We start from the raw sequence: 21,180 nt of genomic DNA, 5'->3' as shown, positions 1-21,180 counted from the left end.
TCAGGTGCATTGTGCTTTTGTACACATCCTGTAAGGAAAAAATGTCTTCTGAATGCAAAGCCACAAGAAATGAAAATGAGAGTGGCTCTAGGTCTCGAGCTACTTGCAAAAAAAATACTGCAAGATTGAGGGACCGGTGGCAAATCTCAAGGTTTGTGACTTAGGGCTGAAAACAAATGTTGCTGGGTTTTCCTATTAGAAAATTAACATTGCATTCCTGTGCTGTGTATGAGCTTTGGTAGGTTGAGAGAAACACTTATGTCACTCTTCTGATTGCCATCTTGCTTTTCTGTCTTTTTTTTTTTCCACCACTTCTTTCAGGCAGGATTAATATAGCCAAGAACTTGCACATAATTAAGTAAAATTTTGAAAAAATAGGGTTAGAGTTTGCTGCTATGAATGAGTGATCAACAGGAAAAAGAAAGATGTCAAGTTAAGAGGCTTTGACTCCTGTAACACCTAAACTGAAGGTAAAATCCCCTTGTTGCCTTTTTTTTGTATGCTCCTTGCTGTGAATCACAAAGCTGTCTCCTGCTTGAACCAGTACAATGAACTTGTGAAGTCATGTGGGTGGGCTCTGCCTTAAGTGTAGACTTCCCTGGCAGACATTAGGGCCAAGACTTGGCCTCTGCTTTCCCCAGCCATGTCTGTGACTCTTGTAATTTTTTTAAGACTAAGAGCTGCTGCAAGAAAATTTAAAAAAACATAAACATCTCTATTCTGCGGAATAGTTTTCAGATTGTGAAACTCTTTTCCAAAGAAGCATGCTTTGATGCTTGTCGTGTAACCATCGTTTTGTGGTTCTCTGAGCATTTTGTTGTTCTTCCATAGCTGGCGCTGCATTTACCTCCGAAATCTGTCGCATCCTGCTGCAGATGACAACCCTCCCGCGAACGGCAGCCTGCTGCAAGTGGTAGCCAAGGCAGTGTGGCTGCCAGTGAATATTTGAAAGGAATCCCCCTGTGTCTGGTTCCCAGCGCAGCTCCCATGGCCTGTGACGAACCTGCTGCTCTCTCGGGCATCTTCACGCGCCAGAACTCTGCCAGCGCCATCTCTCTGGACTTTGAGCCTGATGCCGACTACAAGTTTGTTGAAACCTTAGAAGACAGGTACAAGTGCGCCTACTGCCACCTCGTCCTTCGCAATCCCCACCAGACGGGATGCGGGCACCGATTTTGCCAACAGTGCATTCTTTCTCTGAGGTCAGTGCAAATTCTTCCCGCATCTACAAGCTCCCCGTACGCCCCTTCCTCAAAAGAAGTCAATGCCTTCTATAAATCAGCAGTGAGTGCCATAATAATAGTACTGATCTGATAAAACCCTGAAGGAGTCAATGGAAAGGCTCTGCTGAACTCAATGACTGCATGCTCGGTGTTTTAAAGGTGTCTTTAAAGACCTTACCCAGTGCTGGCGAGGAATACTTTGGTAACTGCAGGGAAGAAAGTGTTGATGTAAGCTTAAGCACTACTGCATGAGATGCTGTTTCAGTCTGTCTGTCTAGCATTGTGCTGTTCAGATTAATTTGTTGCATTAATGTCTCTCAGTACTGGCACTGGTGGTTAGATTAAGCTGTTTTTGTTTGCTTCTGTACAATTTCTTTTATTTTAGTGGAGTTATAAAACTGATGTTAGTATTACCTGATATTACAGTCAAATCATAAGGCTGCTGGCATCCATCTGCTTGGGATTTACCTGCAGGTACAAATGAGTTTACCCGGCAGACCTGTCTGGAAATACATTACATACTGTTTGGTGTACCTGAGGGCAGGATTTGGCTTGGGAAGGCTGCAGAGAAGCCTGATTACGTGGATGGATGTCGCTATTTACCTTTTATGAATTTTAGATGCTTTGTGTTTGCTGCTTTCTCTCTCTGGGTTGCCTCCCTTTTGCACTGCCTCAATAAGTGTTTTTCCATCCTTTATCGTAGGACTTCTGGAAGCCTTTTAAGACAGGAGCCCTTAGATCTTCTTTTACTGGCGTAGCAAGAAGTGTGCTGCTTGCACAAGGCAAAGGCTGGGTATAATGCACACGATGGGATTTTTTCAGATATGATATTTGCAAGCAGCAGATGGCCAGAGAGTGACAAAGGCCTCTTAATTAAAAAACATCAACAGTCATAGGACAAACTCTGCTTTCTGTTACATATTCACTGTCGCAGCTTAATACCCTCTTAGAGCTGTGGGCAGAATTTGGCTGTGTAGTTGCCAGACAAAAATATTTTCAAAGCACTTTTTTGGGTTTTATGGTATCTAGTACTGACTTCTGCCAGAATCAGATTCTAGCATAGCCCAATTTCATAAAATAAATCAAATTTTCTGTGGGTTAACATGAATCTTCTTTTGATCTAGAGAGTTGAATGCAGTACCCACTTGTCCTGTCGACAAAGAAACAATAAAAATGCACGAGGTAAGTGGCTGTAGTTTTACTCCAGCAGTCAACATCTGCACGGAAAAAGCAAGACAGCTGAGAACAAGGTGGCTCATAGTCTGTTAGTCCTCAGGGGCAGAGCAGTTTTTGTCTTTGAAATGATGCTAAGGGAAGCAGTGTATTCAGTGATGCTCTCCCAGAAAGGAAGTATGGCTATAGAGCTAAAGCTTTATTTTATACCTCATGTTCTGAAGTTATTTCATTTTAGTCCTCTGTATTTCCAGTAGCGTTGAAGAGTTTCACAAAGTTTTAAATCTTCTCTAGTCTTCAGATGTTTGGGTGGGGGTTTTTTAGGGGAGAGTTTATTGACTTACTTTTTAATGCCTCATCTTGCTGGGGAATCTTTTTTATTGATTGTCTTTGTTTTGACTTGGTTATAATTTGCTACCTTAACTATTTCCATTATATATCATTAACCCTGCAGACTTAAATTTACTTTTTGGTAACTGTTTAGAGGAAAAGACAAGTTCATGCTTCTTATTTTGCAAGCTACTGATTTTTATTTTTGTTTTGGTAATGGTTTTGTTTGTCCTTATTTATATGCCACAGCTTGAAAGTATGCCAGATACTTGGTCCTGCCAGAATGAATTTTTCAGTGAAATCAAATGTCTCCTTCCTCTCTTTCTGCTATTGCTGATAGGAAATTGCAATTAGACTTTCTATGTGATTTTCATCTTTCACTCGTTGTCTTCTCCTTTGTGCAAATTTTTATGGCAGTAGTGCAACAGTGAGCAGCTTTATTATGCTCCCTATAGGAAGATCTCTAAATAAGACTGAAAGTTAGCTCTGGGGGCTTAATTTGCTTCTGCATATGCAACTGGGAACAGTGCTGTTTCTCAGAGTCTATAGAAGGGGTATCTCAGCATCGTCTCCATCCCAAAGGCAGGCTGCGCTGCTTGAACATCAGAGGAGTGTGCACAGAGCTGGTTTGGTCTTTGGGGTCTTTTAGCTCCAGCTGCTTTCTTCTAGATACAGGCAGGCTCTGGGAGCAGTTTTATAGCTCCTGAGCTACTAATCCTGTTGGCTGTGGGATGGATCAGCATATGTGGAATAACTATATGGGGAAAAAAACCTATGCTTATTAGAAAATTCATATTTTTAATATAAGTTTTCAATATGAATTATCAAGAACCATACTCGCAATTATGGAGTCTACACTTGTGTGCTTAAAAGATTTGTCGTGACGTTTTGCTTTTTTATATTCTTTATAACATCCTATGTGACTGTGTATGAAGGTTGGTTTGCTTCCTTTACAGGTATTCAAAGACAACTGCTGTAAAAGAGAAGTTCTCAACTTGCATGTGTTCTGCAAAAACATTCCTGACTGCAATTCAAAAATAATTCTGGGACGATATCAGGTTAGTTTGCTTGATCGGTTTTGAAGCCTTTGATTTTCATGCAAACTCTGTGTATTTATGATAAGCTGAATTCCAGTGATTGTCTTCAGACTTCAGAGTTACTGTAGCAATGTGGTTTAAGTACAAAGATTATGACTTAGCTATACACTGTAAGGAACAGATGTTAAGCTCAAAATATTATGGCTGTTAGCTTGTTCCAGCTTTGCCTTAGGTTATTTGTTTAAAAAGAACCATTTGCTTTATGTAGCTTTCATATATCCACAGAGTCTACTCATACCTTCTGTATGCTTAGGTGCCATGTAATGGTTGATTGAAGAAAACTTGCAAGACATATTGGCCATTTGGGCCTTTATTGAATGAAAAATGGAAGTCATACAAAGGAACCTCCAAATTTTTACGTTCACTTTAATTTTGAGGTTGGAAAAGGAGAAAGTTTACGGAGGAAAGAGTATTTGGAATTTTGTTTGTTACCAAACTGCTAAATGTTTCTGTGAGTCTGTTAAGCACCTGCAGATGCAATGAAATACTTTGGGGTTTAATTTGCTGTTGCGTGTTGCAGGAGCACCTTCAGCAGTGTTTGTTTGAAAGCGTGCAATGCACCAACGATGGATGTTGTGATCAAATTCTTCGGAAAGACTTGAAAGAGCATTTGAGCCGGCACTGTAAATTTCGAGAAGAAATGTGTCAGTACTGTAATAAATATGTGGTGTTAATTAACATAAAGGTAAGATTATAAAGCATTCCCTGGGAATCCATAGCACGTGTTTCCTCTTAGTGTTGCTGAGTGAAAGGTTTCCAGCATTGCAATGGGGCTTAACAACTCCTGAAACAAAATTTGGCTGAGTAGCTGAAGGAGAAAGTATAATAAATGTGCTTGCTTTAAATAACACCAATTACTGTTGCTGTTATGAACAACAATGTGATATGGGACTTGCACATGTATGTTTGGGATTATTGTTTGCATAGCTTCCTCTATGTATACTACTTTACAAAAATGCAAACCATTGCCTTGTTTTCTTTCTTCTTCCCCAGAATCATGAGAAAAATGACTGTCCTGATTATCCTGTGCCTTGTCTCCAAAACTGTTCACAAATAATTCTGAAAAAGGAGGTACTATTATTTTTTTCATATACTGTGACTCAGCAGATCACACACATTTATGAAAACTAAAAGTTATGTTGCAGATCACGTTGGCCTGTGCCAATAAAACTTCATTGCACTAAGTATTTTCTTTGTTTGGTCCTAAAAGGGATATATGTCCCATCTTACAAGTGAGGTGTTCAGTCACTGCAAATCATTGGCATTTTGCAGTATGGAAAAATATCTGGCTGGCTTATTGACTCTGAATACTCATTTTCCTGTTTACGTGATTAGTGGTGTCATGACATTGGCCTTTATTCACCCTTTAAGCAGGCATTCAGATTTTATCAGTGCAGCAAGTTACTTAATATTTATTTCATTACAAGTTTCTTTTATGTTAATGTGCGCAGATTGAAAAGCACCACGCGGTGTGCCCTGAGGCAGAAGTGGACTGCCCATATAAGCAGTATGGCTGTCTTGTAAAGGTACTGTTTTATAGATCTTGTTTGTACCGGGACTGGAATTTGTCTCCCAAACCAATTGGAGTAACTAATCAAAATAACCAATTTTTGTTCTTTCACAACCATTTCTAGTATTGGCTAAGATGCTGTACTAGAGAATCAGGACTGCCATTCCCTCACTTTCAAAGCACAGAGGAGATGTTTTAAATGCTTGCATCAATTAATTTTTTACTAACAGCTTCAAAAATCTGTGTATCTTATTATTTTATTCTTTCACTTCCCCCTCTGCCTCACTAAGGTTAAAAGAGGGAAACTTGCCGAACATGAAAATGGTGCCCTGAGGGAACACATGCTGCAGATTTTAGACAAGAACTCCCAGTTGGAAGAACAGGTAAGTCATATTTAATGAGCACTCTTGAGCATTTCTTGGCTGCTTGGAGGACGATATGAGATTCTGCATTTGTTGCCTGGTTTAGCTCAGCTACGTTTTAAAAGAGGGGGTTTATTATCATCTGTGTACTCCTCAGAAGTCAAAATAAGCTCTTCTAGTGAAGTCAGTCAATTAGATGGAAACCTCTCCGTGCTCAGGCACGTATATTCTCCACCAAACACGGTGGGAGGCTCGTTGCCATCACTCACCCCATTTGCTTTCGGTCTCTGCTTATCATTGATATGAGGGTTGGAGATAAAGCATTTAAAAGTTTCAGTGGCCAGTCAGATTACTCCGAAAAGGAGCCTTTAGATGCCCAAGTCACCCCCTCTGTAGAGGCAGCACAGAGTAGTGCAGAGGCAGTTGTAAGCACCTTTCCACTTGTGATCGCTTCTGTGGCTCCCAGCTGGTGACACTGGGTGTATGCCCAGTCCTGCTAAGATGTATGCATCCAAACTGGTGATTGACTTACTCTTCTGTTTGTTTATGCTAAAAATAAGTGCCTCAAAATGCTACAACTTGGGTTTGGAGTTAGTACTACTCACTGACTCATCTCTTTTAGTGGCTAGATCCTAGTATGGGGGGGAGCGGGAACTATATACATACACACAGAAACAGATGTATTATCCCCCTATAGAGCTGAATGGATCATCATGATTGAGATGAGAGATACAAGTCTCGTTGCACCTGTTGCCACACAGATCTATTAAAGAGTATGTTTACCTTATGTTCAGTACTTGCCAGTGCTTATCCACGAATTGTGAATTAAGTAGTGCTGTATCTTGCTAAGTTAGAGGTTTTGCATTGTAAACTTTTCCACTTTCTCCTATGTAGTCACATGTGTCTTACTTTGTTTGTTCTATATTTTTGGTGTGCCTTAGCGTTTTTACTCTGTTTTTTTCCATCTGTAGATATCTGACCTGTATAAGAGCCTGGAATGTAAAGAGATTAAAATCCAGCAGCTAGCAGAGGCCATTAAAAAGTGTGAGAAAGAATTCAGACAGTTTACACAACTGTTTGGTAAAAATAGCAACTTGATGGTAAGCACACAGGTGAGACATAATTTTATCTTTTTTGGCCAATTGCTTTCTTGCATCCTGAAACGTGTTTATCCAGTAGTAGTTGTCATTAATAGCAGAGCAATAACCAATCTCCCAGACACTTCACAAGCCCTTCTTGCTTTTTTAGAATACAGTATTTTCTTTTCATTTTAACCAATAAAGAAGTTTGGATATCTGATCTGGACAAAAAGAACTGTATAAATCCTCATGGCCAGATCCCCATGGCAAATATGCAGGTGTAAATTTGAATAATAGTTGAATGAAGTGATGCAGTGCAAATGGATCTGAGTAAGGGGTGGCTTCTCAGCCACTAAATGCCAAATTAATTGTGAAGGAGCATTTGGATATGTTCCTAAGCCAGCAGAGTACTTTTGAATGCACCATACAATTGATATTGCTGACATGCTAAAGGCTTCTTTATCTTATTTCAAATGAAATGGCTGATTTTATGAATGTCTCTTGTCTCTGCTTCCACCTTCTTCCAATGGCATGAACTGGGAAGGCTCTGGCCAGTCACCTGGATAAGTCTGCGCGCCTGGAATCGCAAGTGAAACAGCTAATACAGATGGCAAACCAGCAACAAAGCAAATTAGACTTGCGACCCCTGTTTGACACAATTGAACATGTAAAACAGAAGATTGCCCTGATGGAGACATACGATCAGCGCTTGGGTGTGTTGGGACTTTCAGTTCTTTTCTGCACGGGTGTGGGATTTTGCGGATTTACTGGTAGCTAATAGAGGCTCTGGTGCTACAGTCAGTCAGTTGCAGCTCTTCGCCAGGAAGGACTTTCTTCTCGCTTTCTAAGACCAAGCCATGGTGCTGTGTGTGCTGCGTACTCCCACCTTCCCCTGCTCCACAATGTCTCCTGAATTCCTGTGACACTGCAGGGCCAGAGAGCTGGCCTTGGTCAGGCTCGTGCACTGTGGTGGAGGCAGGGGTACTGTGCAGTCAGGCATTAAATCTGGTTTGTAGTTACCAAATTTCCTTATTCAACTGCAAGCTGCAATTACAATTAAAAAAAGTTAACAGTAACAGCCTGTACTCAGTAGTTCAGAATTGTTAGCTCGAGTCCGGTTGCTCTTTGTATCCAGTGCTCTGACAGTTTTATTTTACCAGATGTTTCTCTCCTTTTTTTTTTTCTTTTTTTCCTTCCCCCCCCCCCCCCCCCCCCCAGTTGTTTTGGAAGATCAGTCCAGCAAACACGATCGCCAGATCAATATTCACAAAGCACAGCTTAATAAAAATGAAGAACGGTTTAAGCTTTTGGAAGGCACATGCTACAATGGGAAATTAATCTGGAAAATCACGGACTACAAGATGAAGAAAAAAGAAGCAGTGGAAGGCCGTGTCCTCTCCATATTCAGCCAGCCCTTTTACACCAGCCGTTGTGGGTACAGGTTATGTGCAAGAGCCTACCTGAATGGGGATGGCTCGGGAAAGGGAACACACGTCTCCCTCTACTTCGTGGTGATGAGAGGGGAGTTTGACTCGCTGCTACTGTGGCCTTTCAAGCAAAAAGTTACACTTATGCTTTTGGACCAAAGTGGGAAAAAAAATCACATCGTGGAAGTCTTTAGAGCTGACCCCAACAGCAGCAGTTTCAAAAGGCCGGATGGAGAAATGAATATTGCCTCTGGATGTCCACGCTTCGTGCCACACACGGTCCTGGAGAACACAAAGAACACCTACATCAGAGATGACACTCTGTTTTTGAAAGTGGTTGTGGATTTAACCGATCTGGAGGAATTGTGAAAAGCGTGCCCGATCCATGTGACTGCTTTAAACATTTCGAAATGCTTTTTTGGAGACTACTAGCCATGCAATAGTGAATTGCCACTAGTCGAGCTACTGATAATGTTTCGAGGCTTTTGGACTGCATAACAGATAATGAATTGCCAAAGCATCAGCCTTTCCTTTTTTAACCTTTTTTTCAAGACTGCGTTTTTAAGGCAGCTAGAAGTCCAGTTTGATGCGAACATGCATTCGATCCAGACTTGGCTCAGTCCAGGCTGGGGGGAATGCTTGTGTCCCATCACCAGACTAGTGTTTGGAGACAAAACTCCTCCAGTAAGCCCCCTGGAGCCCAAGCAGGCCTGTGGGCTCCCATCCCTCACACAGAACTGAAGCCATGCCCAAGTGTGCAAGTGCATTTCACTTGTCTGAAATGGAAGCATTTCAACATTAGCACATTTGAATCAATGTATCTTGATCCCTCCATCTCCTGGATTTTTGAAGTGGAGAGAATGGCTTCAATCAGGCAGGGAAAACATTTGCCTGGGATCTTGCATCTTTTTTGTTTGTTTGTTTGTTTGTTTTAATTGTTTTTTTTCCAGAAAGCCCAGAGGAAGATGCCAATGCCTCTTACTTTTCTAGCCTGGTATTTCAGCTGTATAGAGTACCCCCAGGTCACAATAGCTTTGTTATGTCCTTTCCGTTCCTGCCTAGTGCCTTGGGACTGATTTCCATTGATGGTAAACATCCACAGTCCCCATCTGAAGCCAAAAGAAGCTGCAGGCACTTCTCACTTCTCAGGACATGGCCAGAAGCAGGGTACTCTTGGCTGCACTGCTGGAAGAAGGGGTGCAAAACTCCTGTACTTGTGCTCCCACACCTGCACAAAAGAGATGTTTTCTGGCCTACCAGCTCTACAAAAGACAGGAAGAGCTTTGGATATCTGCTTGGGAAAAGGTCCACGTAACATGCACTGTTCCCCTCTGCTAGAAATTTGGATGTTTGGGAAAGAAGGAGGAAAATGGGTTAGGGAGTGAGGTTGCTGTAAGAACCCAATTCTCACAGGTAGTGCAGCTCTAGTGTTTGTTAAAGAGCGAGACAGCCACTAAGTAATAATGAAGTGCGTCTGAATATCTTAATTTTTATCGCAAGTTCCTTCCATACTGCAAGGGAACATGTGCATTGTGCGGGGTTTATTGGAGATGCACTAAAACCACCAAGATCAGGCACTGAGGAACAAGTGACAAAGAATACACGTGCCTTTTAAAGCCTTTTGGGTGCCTGTAAGAGGGATGTAATTTTGCACACCTGGTCATTTTATTACAAGTGACAGAATTTTGTGTGTCTCTCATCTCTCACAGATCAGGTAGTGAAACATCGCAACGTTATCCATTGCTCCTGCAGTCCACTGGCAGAGCAAACCCAGAGCTTGTCAAGAGACAGCAAGAAACCAAGCTGGGTTTAGACTAAGAGTAAACTAGGCAGGATAAAAATCAAAATGGGGCACAGACTGCAAGGTATAAGGTAGAAAATTCAAGAGGGCAAATGTGGCAAAATCAAAAATGCCCTTTCTGTGTGGGATGTTGAGATCAACTGAAATAATACAATTTGGGATTGATACAAAGACAAAGGCAGAATACTGTATTTTATATCTGCAATCTCATTGCTAGGCACTTATTTTCCCACAGGGTTTCTAGGACATAATTCAGACACAAATATTTTCAAATTCAGGGACAAGAGGGAAGAGACCTTAATTATTGGTACCTTATGGTGACTTAGCACATCTGAAATGTTCATTTTGATTTAGATGTCCTTTTTGTTGTAAGATGTCAGGGCGTACTGGCCCACTGTAGGGGCTTTCCGTGTTCCCAGGGACAGATGGTGGAGAATGGATTTTATTCTCTTGTATGGCCATGACTGACTTTAAGACTCATTTAAGTCTCATTTTGGCTGTACAACAGAGACAATTAGGCCTCATGTCCCTAACGCTTCATTACAGAAGGAGCAAGCTTGGTTTGAAAATGGTGTGGCATTCTAGGACATCAATCCTGAGCCTCGGACGTGGACTTCATGTCAATTATTACTTTAATATTTGTCATGTAACTTTCAAAATGGCACAACTTGCATAATAACCACTAATAACTGATGGAAACATACCACTCATGTTTCCTGGAACTCTCCAGTATGTTGAGTGTGAAATACAGAAAGCGATGAAGAACTTGGAGAATCAAGGGAGGCAAGAGGGAAAGGATGCGGTCTGTATCCTGTCAAATTCCCAGCCCTCTCCGCCTCCACCACCCCAAGGTAAAATGGGGATAATAATACTTGCAGAAGTGTTAGGACTATTTAAGTGTTTGTGAAGAATTTTGAGCATGAGAAGAGCTAAGTATTATTAAAACTCCATTTCTAATTGTTCGAGTAGGTGATGGAGCAGTGACGTGGATAAGTGTTTAGTGTGTTCCTGGACAGATTTTGAAAGCATGTTCAGTTTTACCCAATCCATACTGCAATCTCTCCTCTACTTACCAGTTGGGTTTAGGTTTTTGCCACGAATATTCCTTTTAACATTTTGAAGCACAAATGATTCATCCTGGGTAATGGAAACATCCCTTTTGAAATACTGCCTGTTTTATAAAGAATTAGTTGAGAAAATTTTTTTAAAGACAACCTTCTTTAAATTTGTTCTTTTTATTACAACAATTGAGAGATTTATGTTAAAATTCTCAGTGATTTTTACTACTTGTAAACAGGATTTTAAATTTCATCCCATTCCTAATAAAGAAAAAAATGTTGTATCGCATGAATTGTTGGGAAGAATTTTGATGTTGCATGAAAAACACCAAAAAACTTTTCAATAATATTGTACTGGGTAAGTAACCAAAAAAGTGTAGGGTATTTCTACATCAGCATACAGTATGTTTTTAATGTATTTATTGACAGTTTGTAGTTGTTTGAATATCTCTTACTACAGGCATTTTTCTAGCCAAATGTCATCACTGTATACGTAAATTAATGTAAGAATAAAAAATTTTATCATCCTTCTGGAATGAGTGTGGCATATATTCCTTTTGGCTGGATTTAAGCAGACTTTTTAGAAGGATATGGAGTACTGGATATTTGTTTACAATCAAAAAAAACCCCTGACACTGCTTTAGATTAGGAATCAATGTGCTTCACAGATATTTTGGTTTATACTTGAGTATCATAAAGCAGCTGCACATAGAAGTTCAGTAAATTCTAAGCTGAGCTAGACCAGATGAAGATCCATGAGGTCCAAGGATCTATCGGAATCATAAGTGGACATTATTTCTGTTTGAAGCAGGTTTGGGTTCAGCTGAGGCTGGATTTGTTTCAGTTTAGGCCAGTAACAGTGTCCCGTGATTACTTTGTGCTTGAGAACATGGTATTTTAAAAATGGGAATGGAAAACTTGGAAGGCTTAAGCCCAAAGTATTGGAAATCAGCTTGGGAAGAATGTTAGCGTCTGACTCCCATTCCTATGTGAGAGTTCAAAGACCCACTGAGTGCCACAGGGTGTCCCAGCTCCGTAAATACGGCACGTAGGGTGGAGGTGATGGACGGCCTTGGCACTGTGCTGCTGTGGGCAGCGTGAGAGCTGCCTTCACACTGTGGGAGGGAGTGGGAAACGAGGTCCTAGGGCAGGACTCAAGCTCCCTTAGTTGCTTTGCAGCCAGCCCTGCTTGGCTCTCATCCGTGCGCCTGGAGATAAAGACATGCAGAAAGGCCGTGTCCACGTACTGGTGCACAGCAACAGAATGGCGGGGGAAGCTTGGGCTTTGCAGGGGTCTCCATTGCAGGAGCCACAGCTGGACCTGGCTCACCCAGCGCTGTTCCTTGGGGGCTGGGGGAAGTCCACGCACTGGCCCACAGCTCACGAGGGCTAACTGCAGAGGGCACCGAGCAAAGGCAATGGCCCACGCTGGCCAGGCAAGGTGGGCGGTGTGGTGAGAGGCCCTGCAGATCCTGCGAAGCACGAAGGAGCCTTGTTCGGGACAGGTTCCTGTGGCAGGAGCCGTTCATTTCTTGAGCAGGTACACGGAATAAGTCACTTGCTTCAGTTGCAGGCGAGGCTCAGCAAAGGCTTCACGACAGCCGTTTAAGCTCAGCTCAGCCCACGGGCCGGGAAGGGGCTCCAGCGCGTGTCAGGTTGGGCTTGTGGCCCCCCTTGCAAGAGGTGCCTGGCCAAGTCGGCAGCACCCTGCAGGAGCCCCGGGGCTTTGGGCCGGCAGGGGCCCTCTGGGCCTGGCAGGGCCCCTCTGGGGCTGGCAGGGCCCTTCGCGTGGCCGCGCGGTGTGAGGCCCGGCGCCCTCGCCCGAGGCGCCCACCCAACCGCGGGGAAGGCGGGGGGCAGAGACGCCTCGGCCCCTGGAAGCCCTCAGCCCCGAGGCGAGGTGCCGGCCGAGCAGGGCCCGAGGCCCGGCCAACCGCCCCGCCGCCGCCGCCGCCGCCGCCGCCACCGCTTCCCCCGCCGCCCCCTCCCCGCACAGGAAGCGGCGGCGGCCGGCGCCGGCATTTCCGGGGCGCCGGCCGGAGCGCGGCGGGGCCCGGGCCGCCCCTTGGTAAGCGCGTCGGCGGGGAGGCAGCCGGAGCGGCAGCGGCCGGTCTCCTCCCCGGGTGGGTCGGGCAGGGGGTCCTGCCGGCAGCCGGGCCGGGGCCCGGCCGCGGGGAGGGGGCGGGAGCCGGAGCTGGGAGCCGAGAGCCGATCTTCGCCCAGGAAATGGCGGCGCGGCCCCTAGGCGCCCGTGTGCCGGCCGGCGGGGGGAGAGCCCCTCCCGGGCCGCCGGCGGGGCTGTGTGCGGTCGTGAGCGGGCGGGTGAGTGCCGGCGCGGCGGGTGCGGGGCAGGTCGGGGCTCTCCCGGCGGCTGCGCAGCCCCGGGGGCCTCCTCTGCGGCCGGCCTCGGCGGGGCCCTGTGATCCACCCGGAGCCTGCCGTGGGGCCGCGGCCCAAAATCCCGCGTCCGTGTTAACGGCCCAGTCGTCGCAGATGACACGGAAGCGGGGTTTTGGCCTCGGATTCCTGATGCAAGAGGACGAGAGCCCAAGCTTGCGCTTCGCCGTAGCCTGATGCGGTTTGATAGGAGTGCACTTAGAAGTGCTCGCTGGTTTTCTCGGTTTCCACACTGCTCTTCCTTCCCCCCCCAAAGTCTTTTGGAAATGATGTTATTGAACGTACTTTTGACTCTCACTAGATATGGATGACGGGAAGGACGAAAAAAATAGGACGCTCTGTGCAACCTCACAAGGAGAGCTGAAAGTCCGAGGTAGGCACTGCTAATCTCTTTCCGTGCTGTGGTGTCGCGCATGTTATCCTTTACATCAGTTACCACATTCGACCCTGGTGTTGAGCGTTGTCGCTTGCTAATGGCAGTAGACCATGGTGCGCTGGAAGAGGGGGGAAAAAAACCACCAGCCCCTCAAAATAGGTGTTCGTTGTGCTTAAGTTCTGTGAAGAGTCATTTTTGTAGACAGTAGTTACTAGCATGCTTGTCACTGTTGCCTTGTGTTATCCTAAGGAAAAGAAAAAAGGAAACGAAAACGCAGTAGAAGCAGATCATCATCCATTTCATCCACATCGTCTTCTAGTGCTGCATCCACTTCTTCCTCATCACGCTCATCATCAAGGTCGTCGTCTTCAAGTAGCAGAGGTAAGCTACATCCATGCGTGCTCATGATGTTTACCAGTTCTGATAGTGCTCCTGGAAACGTTTAAAGCTTATTTTAAATGTAGCTAAACCACCACAAAAGTACTGCATGTTCAGAGCGTTTCTCTCAACCCTTTCCTATTGCTGTGTTAAGGTACCTCTTTATGCACAATATGCAGTGTTCCTGTGTTAATTTAAATAACTTCAAAATAGAAACTGCCATTCAAAGAAATGTTACTTTGTAACAATATGCTGTATATATTTAAAATGCTGTGTTTAGAATGTATAAGGAAAACAGACCTTTTTCTACTTCACCTATCTATCTAGATCAGAGTTGGGGTGTTTGATTTAGTCTTACTTTGGTCTTAGTATTTCAAGCATTTAACTGTGAGGATTCACGTGAAGTTTATTAATACCAATGACCAAGTTCAATGGGAACACGTATGCAAGCATTGCAGGATTAAGACTTCCCATACTAAGCTGCTGCTTACTTAGAGGAATTGGGGTAGATGGTATCTGGGAGTCAGTGCAGATTTTTTCTGTGGGTATAACTTGTGACCTCGAGGGGAATGTATTGCTGATTATATCAAGACTGCATTGTTTTGATATTCTGTATCAAAATATTTGGTATTACTGCAGGTAATGTGACCAAATTGCCATTTTTTAATAAAATGTGTCAGGCTAAACACTGAACTGTATTTTATCTTTTTTTACTGTGATTGGGAAGTGATTCGTATTTGTGACTGTGTATTCCACAGTTTAACAGAGACTTAGTTCTGCTTCCCTTGAAGCAGATTTACATCTGTATGGAAATATTACTTGTTCTCATACTTCAGTGGCTTGATTCAATGTATCTGCCATAAATATATTCTGAAAATACTCAAATATATGAACTTGCACATTTGATGGGGGGAAGGTGTCTTCCTTTCTTCTTGAATGAATTTTATCCCATGTGATACAGTCTACAACTTCTGAAAACAATTAAAATGTCATGTCAGACACTGACTGTGTGAACATGCTTGGCATGCTCTTTGGTTCATCTTTTGGAGGGATGTCAAGAAACATGTATCTGAGGAAAAAAGTCATTTTGAATTAGGCTTAAGTTGTCAGTCTCATAGATTTGCTAAAACTTTACAGCTAAAAATTCCCTAAGTTTTTCCGTTCACAGGGGAGAGCAGATGATCTAGCAAAAATGTCCTACAAGGCCATGTGTCCTGGTTTCAGCTGGGATAGAGTTAACTGTCTTCCTAGGAGCTGGTACAGTGCTATGTTTTGAGTTCAGTATGAAAAGAATGTTGATAACACTGATGTTTTCAGTTGTTGCTCAGTAGTGTTTAGTCTAAAGTCAAGGATTTTTCAGCTTCTCATGCCCAGCCAGCGAGAAAGCTGGAGGGGCACAAGAAGCTGGCACAGGACACAGCCAGGGCACCTGACCCAAACTGGCCAAGAGGGTATTCCATACTTTGTGACGTCCCATTTAGTATAGGAACTGGGAAGTGAGGGCAGGGAATTGCCGCTCAGGGACTAGCTGGGTGTTGGTCAGCGGGTGGTGAGCAATTGCACTGCGCATCATTTGTACATTCCAATCCTTTCATTATTGCTGTTGTCATTTGATTAGTGTTATCATTATCATTATTAGTTTCTTCTTGTCTGTTCTGTTAAGCCGTTCTTATCTCAACCCATGGGTTTTGCTCCTTTTCCCGATTTTCTCCCCCATCCCACGGGGGCGGGGGGGGGGGAGTGAGTGAGCGGCTGCATGGTGCTTGGTTGCTGGCTGGGGTTAAACCACGACACCATGTTTAAACAACTCTACTTATTCCACCTAGACAAGAAAAGACACGAGGTAATTTAGCTAAGACAGATATAGGTGTAGGTAGTTGCCACTATGGAGAAGGACTGGAAAATAGTTCTGTGACTTTCAGAGCAAGGAATAATGACCTAAAATTGCAACAGGAGGGCTTAGAATTCAATCTAGTAAAAATACATTCTAACAGCAGCAGAGTGGAATAGCTTGCCTAACCTGCAGTTGAAGACCTTGAATAACGAAGGTTGCCCCAGTCTCATGTGTTGGGTATAGCAGGAGTGGATTTAACATTCCTTGGGATAGCAAAATGGAGAGTTCTTCTGGCATTTTTTTATCTGTGTTTCTCTTTTCTTATTTAGTGAGTGCAGCTTTAACTCTGGCTGTTAGACACTGGGCAGTGGCTAGGAAAACCAAGAGAGTGGGGGAAACTGTCTTCTGCTCTCTTGAACTGTATGCCCCACCTACCTTCTCCAACATTGCTGGTAACATAAGTTATATGGAAAATGAAGCTAGCTTGAATGCAGAAAGGACACACTTCGCTGTGGAAAGAGAGACATCGGGATACAGAATCTGGGAATGCAGCTTGTTACGTGGAGCTGGGAAGGGGGTTCCTCTCAGACAGGAGACAAGCAGGCAAAGCAGTGCTAGAACTAAGGAGGTAGGGTGGCTGAGTATGAAAATGGATTGAGCTAGTGAGGAGGCCAGATGGTGAGGGATGGCAACTCGGAAAGAGTGATCAGGAGGAAAAGGTGGCCTGGCTTAGCCTAGGAAGTCAACAGTTCAGCGCAGAAGTCTAGAGAAGTTCTTCTAGGGTTTGTGGTCACGAGAACCGTGGCTAGGATGGTGGGAGGTAAAAACTGAGTCTGAAGGAGATGTGGGCAAAGGAATAAAACTGGGCAAATGTCTGTTCATCATAGCGTACTGATTTTCAGAGTCTGGAAGGAAACCCAGTGTTCTTGAATGTACCCCTTTCCTGATGTTGCCAAACATTTGTAAAAGCCCTCTGGCCAGGTATACCATCCCCTGTGGGTGCTTAGTCCAGTCCATTGTTACCAGGAGACTGAATGTTGTGACAGAATTACTGTTTTTATACTTGCTTCTGACGTGCTTGTGCTGCATTTGTCATTAGGAGGCCACAAGAAGATTGCTTGGGTAGCCTTAACTTAGACTTTTCTCACTTTTGAGTCTGGCTGTGCTCTGGTATATTCCTGTTATATTATCTTTTGCTTGGAATTTATTGTAAAGAAGCTGCAGAGGTGATAGCTTGAAGGCAGTCTGTTGGAAGACTAGTAAGCTGTTTCACAGTCTCTCTAGGTTTACAGTCCCATAGTCATAGCTGGTGCTTCACAATCAACTTCCTCACATACCAGTCACAGTGTAATCTTTAAAATCTATGATTGACTTATAGAACTTGTGAGTTTCTGCTTTACAAAATTTACTAAAAAACCTTGAAGTTGGAAGGTGAGCTGAGTAGATACGAAAAGTTTTTCATTTGCCTTGAACAGTGATAATATTTTCAGTGGTTTGTCAGCCCCAACAGTACTTTTTGTTGCTTGCTTTGTGAGTCAGGATCCCTGGCTATAAAATGGGTATTTCTGCACCTGTGCTCAACAGATTGCAAAGAAGAGAGAAATATTGCCTCTGTTAATGTAATACATTGGTATAAGTAATCACTGAGTAAATCAGGTATTTTCAGTTTCCACGTTAGACCAGTAAGAGGCAGTAAGTTAATGTGTTGCTTTTCTCAGGGTTAGTTTCAACCAGCCTTAATATATCTAGCTGAATTAAAGCATTTTCTTCTTATGGTTTACATTTCTGTATGCCTCGTCTGTAAAACCAAGTACCTCTTTCAGAATACTAAACTTACAGGGGTTTGTTTTGGGTTTTTTTAGATTCTCCTAAGTCTAAATCAAAGAAAAAGAAAAAAGAAAAACACAACAAAAAGGTAAACATTTACTAAGAGAAATAAGCAGTTAACAAACAGAAAATAGTTGTTCGTATTTCGATAACCTTCAATATCATGTAAGATGTCATGCTTTTGTCTGTGGCTATGTAAATCTGAATCATGCTTTTAGGGTTACAGCAGGTGAGCTGACAGGTTGGCATGTACTGGACTGTATACTAAAGGAGACATAATTTAAAGGTTCCTTTTGCCAGTCATTGCTGGTCCAGCTAGAATTTAGAGTAGTCTCTGAAGAAAAGGGAAGTGGGGAGTCTTGATAACTTTATAGTATTTCTGTTAGAAGAAACTATTTCTAGTCAGAGAGAGAGTGGTAGATTCTTGCAGTTGTGATTTTTCTTTTTTGTTTTAGTAGGACCTTCTGTTCAGTGATTCTTATATATTGGGGTTACATTAAAAGAGAGATAATCAGGGATCAGGCCATTTCTGTTTCTCATGATCTCAAGGGTTGCTAACCCTGCTGCATTACTTTCTGTGTACTTCAGATAGTACCTGTTCAGCAGTGGCAAGGGCAAGCAGTAGTGGCTGTCTTGACTAGATAGGATGTTAAGAGCTACTTGTGGGTTTCCTTTTTTTGCCCTTGTGAGTCTGTAAGCATTAGAGTACATGTCTTATACTTGTAGAAAAGGAAAAAAGAGAACAAAATGAAGAAAAAGAAAGAAAAGAAGAAAAAGAGAGAGAAAACGGGACCTGTCCAGCTTTCCAAGGTATGCTTGTGTGAGTCTGAAGTCCCATTATATTTCTCATCTAAACACTTAATCTGTCCTGTCATAAAAATGTTTATACCACCACTAGTTTTGTCCTCAGCAAATAGAAACCTATCTCTATTGTTCTGGCCAGTTAGGAAGTATAAAAGATTATTGTCTGTAATTTTATTTAAGATTTGTAACATTACAAAATAAAGCAAAGCTTATGTCCTTCTAATGTGTGATCTCATTTTAGTTCTTTAAAAACAAAAAGAAGAATGAAAACTACAGCATGATAACTGGAAAGAAAATTAAGATGAAAATAAAGAAGACTAAGAAGGATAAAGAGGTAAGAGTTAAAATGGTCTATATATCCCTAAGGGATAATACTCTATCTTTTAATATTTTTTGAACAGTCGTCTTTTTGTAGAAGAGTAGATCTTACAGTTAGGGGTTGTAAATTGATTGTAGCTTTTAATGTGGCTGTGATGCCATCTGAGAAATTTTAATTCATTCTTTTGTCAGGTTTTGTGTTATGAGTGGGCTTGGAATGCTCAGGCATGAGTAGATAAACCAAAGGATGCTTGTGCAGGTTCTTAGAATTTCAGTCCACAATGTTCAGCTGATCCGTGGCTTTCTCTGTTGATTTAATTTGCACTGTTTTTAATTGTCCTCATCTTCTTCCAGTCTCTTGTGATCAATTGTGGTAATTGCTACTTTACTGTGTTTTTCTAATGCATGTGAGACTAGGCATTATTTAGAGAGGAATTAAAAAGAGATGGTAATAGTATTAGGACCACATGCTCGTGCATTCTCTCAAAGCAGTCAGATGTTTTTGCTGAGATACCCAGAGACATAGATACTATGAATAGCATTTTGTGCTATTGCTGTGGGTGTTTAGGCTCAGCACTTAAATAATATGTTCACTCTTTTCAGCAGTTTGCACATCTTAGAGCGATCTGCAGAGGGCTTCTGGTAGTAGTCAGTATGCGTTAGAAGTGTTACTTTGCTGAGGTATCCAGTTTGGCAGATTCTGATTCAGCTGTAACAGTTCATTCTATAGCTACCAAAGCAGACCTGAGCATTCCAAGTTAAATTTGGTCAAAAATACGTTATCTTCTTTCTGGAACTGAAGTTTGTGTTAAATGATGCTGAATGCTTGCTAGTCTTATCCCATTAACCTGCTTGTTACGATATTTGATGTTGGTCCTTTTCTGATTGGTGTCCACTGTCATGAACATGCTGAATTGAACAACATCCATTCTTCGCAACAGTTTTAAGATTCAATGATTGTTTTATAAATTGTGATTTTTAAAAACACTGGAAACAAGCATTCTGACTTTGGGCCATCTCTTATGTAAAGAGAGAACCTAAATTCGTGGTTCCCTTTCTGTTATGCTGCCAGCTGCTGCTTATGCATAGAAAAAAATGATACTTCCCAAAGCACAAGACTTGCTGTTTGTACAGTGGAAGTTGCCTCAGACACCAGAGAATTGCATCTGTTCTGCTTGAGAGTTCCCTCCTGAGCAGGCTACGAGCTACGTGATGACAGCCCAATGGAGCCTCCATGGGGAGCCACTTAGAAAATGTATCATGAAATAGCAACAGCGACAGCTTGTCTCCTATAGCATTTCTCCTGATTACCCATTGCCTTGCACTTCCTCCAGGCACTCACACCTAACTGGTTGCTAGTCATATCCAGCTGTTTGTGATAGCGTTTGTTGTGCAGCATGCTGAGATGTGAAAGCCCCACAGAAAGCAGGGTTATGCAGCCTGAGATGTTGAAAGCCCCACAGGAAAGCAGGGTCATGCAGCCTGATATGTGAAAGCCCCACAGAAAGCAGCGTTATGCAGCCTTGGTCCACTGAGTACAGGTCTGTTAAACCACTGCTTCTGCTTTTCTGCTCTACAGAGAGACCGGAATCGTGCAGAACTCCTTGAATTTCTGAACTCTGCCTTATAATGGGAAGAGTGCTGACCAAGGACTTGTAAATATACCAAGCCAACTATCATCATGCCTAGCAAAACACTAAAGGGAAACTCAGGGAAAAGGACACCAAGTTTGACAAAGACCAGAGTCTCCTGCTGAGAAGACAATCAGGATGTCCTTTTTTAATGGCAAAATGAAGAGTAACTGATAACTTGTTAATGAAGATCCATGTCCTCCTTTTGAGATCCTAAGGTAATAGCCAGGCTGTGGTGTTTTAGAAGAGCCTATAAGAGTGTGTGTTGTTGACAATGATAAGAAATGACACACTGAAGTCCAATAATGAAATTTCTATCCTAACTGCATGCAGAACGCACTCTTGATTTCAAATGTCTTAATGTTTCTAGTAGTTTAAGCAAAGCAGAGTATTTGTAAATGTCTATTTGAAAGATGAGGCGTTTCTATGTATATTTTTTCCAGTAGTGGTTTTACTTGTCCTAAAGAGCAAGTTGACCTTTGTAAATAGAACAGGCTTTTACATAAATGATTTTTTGACGTTCACTAATATATTATTTTCTTTCAGAGTATGAGA

At 42.8% G+C, this 21,180-nt stretch overlaps 2 protein-coding genes across 9 annotated transcripts in view; both read left to right on the top strand.

The window, feature by feature from the left end:
* Positions 1-11,596, top strand: part of TRAF5 (TNF receptor associated factor 5) — a 24,446-nt gene extending 12,850 nt beyond the window's left edge. For 2 of the 8 annotated variants that reach the window (XM_069800199.1, XM_069800198.1), the window contains exons 3-13: positions 322-470; positions 832-1,202; positions 2,348-2,405; positions 3,683-3,784; positions 4,344-4,508; positions 4,817-4,894; positions 5,275-5,349; positions 5,624-5,716; positions 6,667-6,807; positions 7,319-7,487; positions 7,993-11,596. In XM_069800199.1, the coding sequence (XP_069656300.1) occupies positions 988-1,202; positions 2,348-2,405; positions 3,683-3,784; positions 4,344-4,508; positions 4,817-4,894; positions 5,275-5,349; positions 5,624-5,716; positions 6,667-6,807; positions 7,319-7,487; positions 7,993-8,570 (1,674 nt within the window). In that variant the 5' untranslated portion in view covers positions 322-470; positions 832-987 and the 3' untranslated portion in view covers positions 8,571-11,596. The remainder of the gene's footprint in view (positions 1-321; positions 471-831; positions 1,203-2,347; positions 2,406-3,682; positions 3,785-4,343; positions 4,509-4,816; positions 4,895-5,274; positions 5,350-5,623; positions 5,717-6,666; positions 6,808-7,318; positions 7,488-7,992) is intronic. The other 6 variants (XM_069800202.1, XM_069800201.1, XM_069800205.1 and 3 more) reach the window with 5 other exon arrangements.
* LOC104316216 (pinin-like) lies at positions 10,760-21,180 on the top strand. Its single transcript, XM_069801322.1, has 8 exons — positions 10,760-10,853; positions 12,601-13,128; positions 13,759-13,830; positions 14,083-14,214; positions 17,908-17,960; positions 18,599-18,682; positions 18,918-19,010; positions 20,574-21,180. The coding sequence occupies exons 1-8, from the start codon at positions 10,760-10,762 to the stop codon at positions 20,622-20,624; spliced, it is 1,107 nt and encodes a 368-aa protein (XP_069657423.1). The 3' UTR covers positions 20,625-21,180.

This window comes from Haliaeetus albicilla, chromosome 13 (assembly GCF_947461875.1).
Source record: "Haliaeetus albicilla chromosome 13, bHalAlb1.1, whole genome shotgun sequence".
Classification (NCBI taxonomy): domain Eukaryota; kingdom Metazoa; phylum Chordata; class Aves; order Accipitriformes; family Accipitridae; genus Haliaeetus; species Haliaeetus albicilla.
Note: the sequence above shows the minus strand (reverse complement) of the source record. Positions and strands in the feature narration are given on the sequence as shown.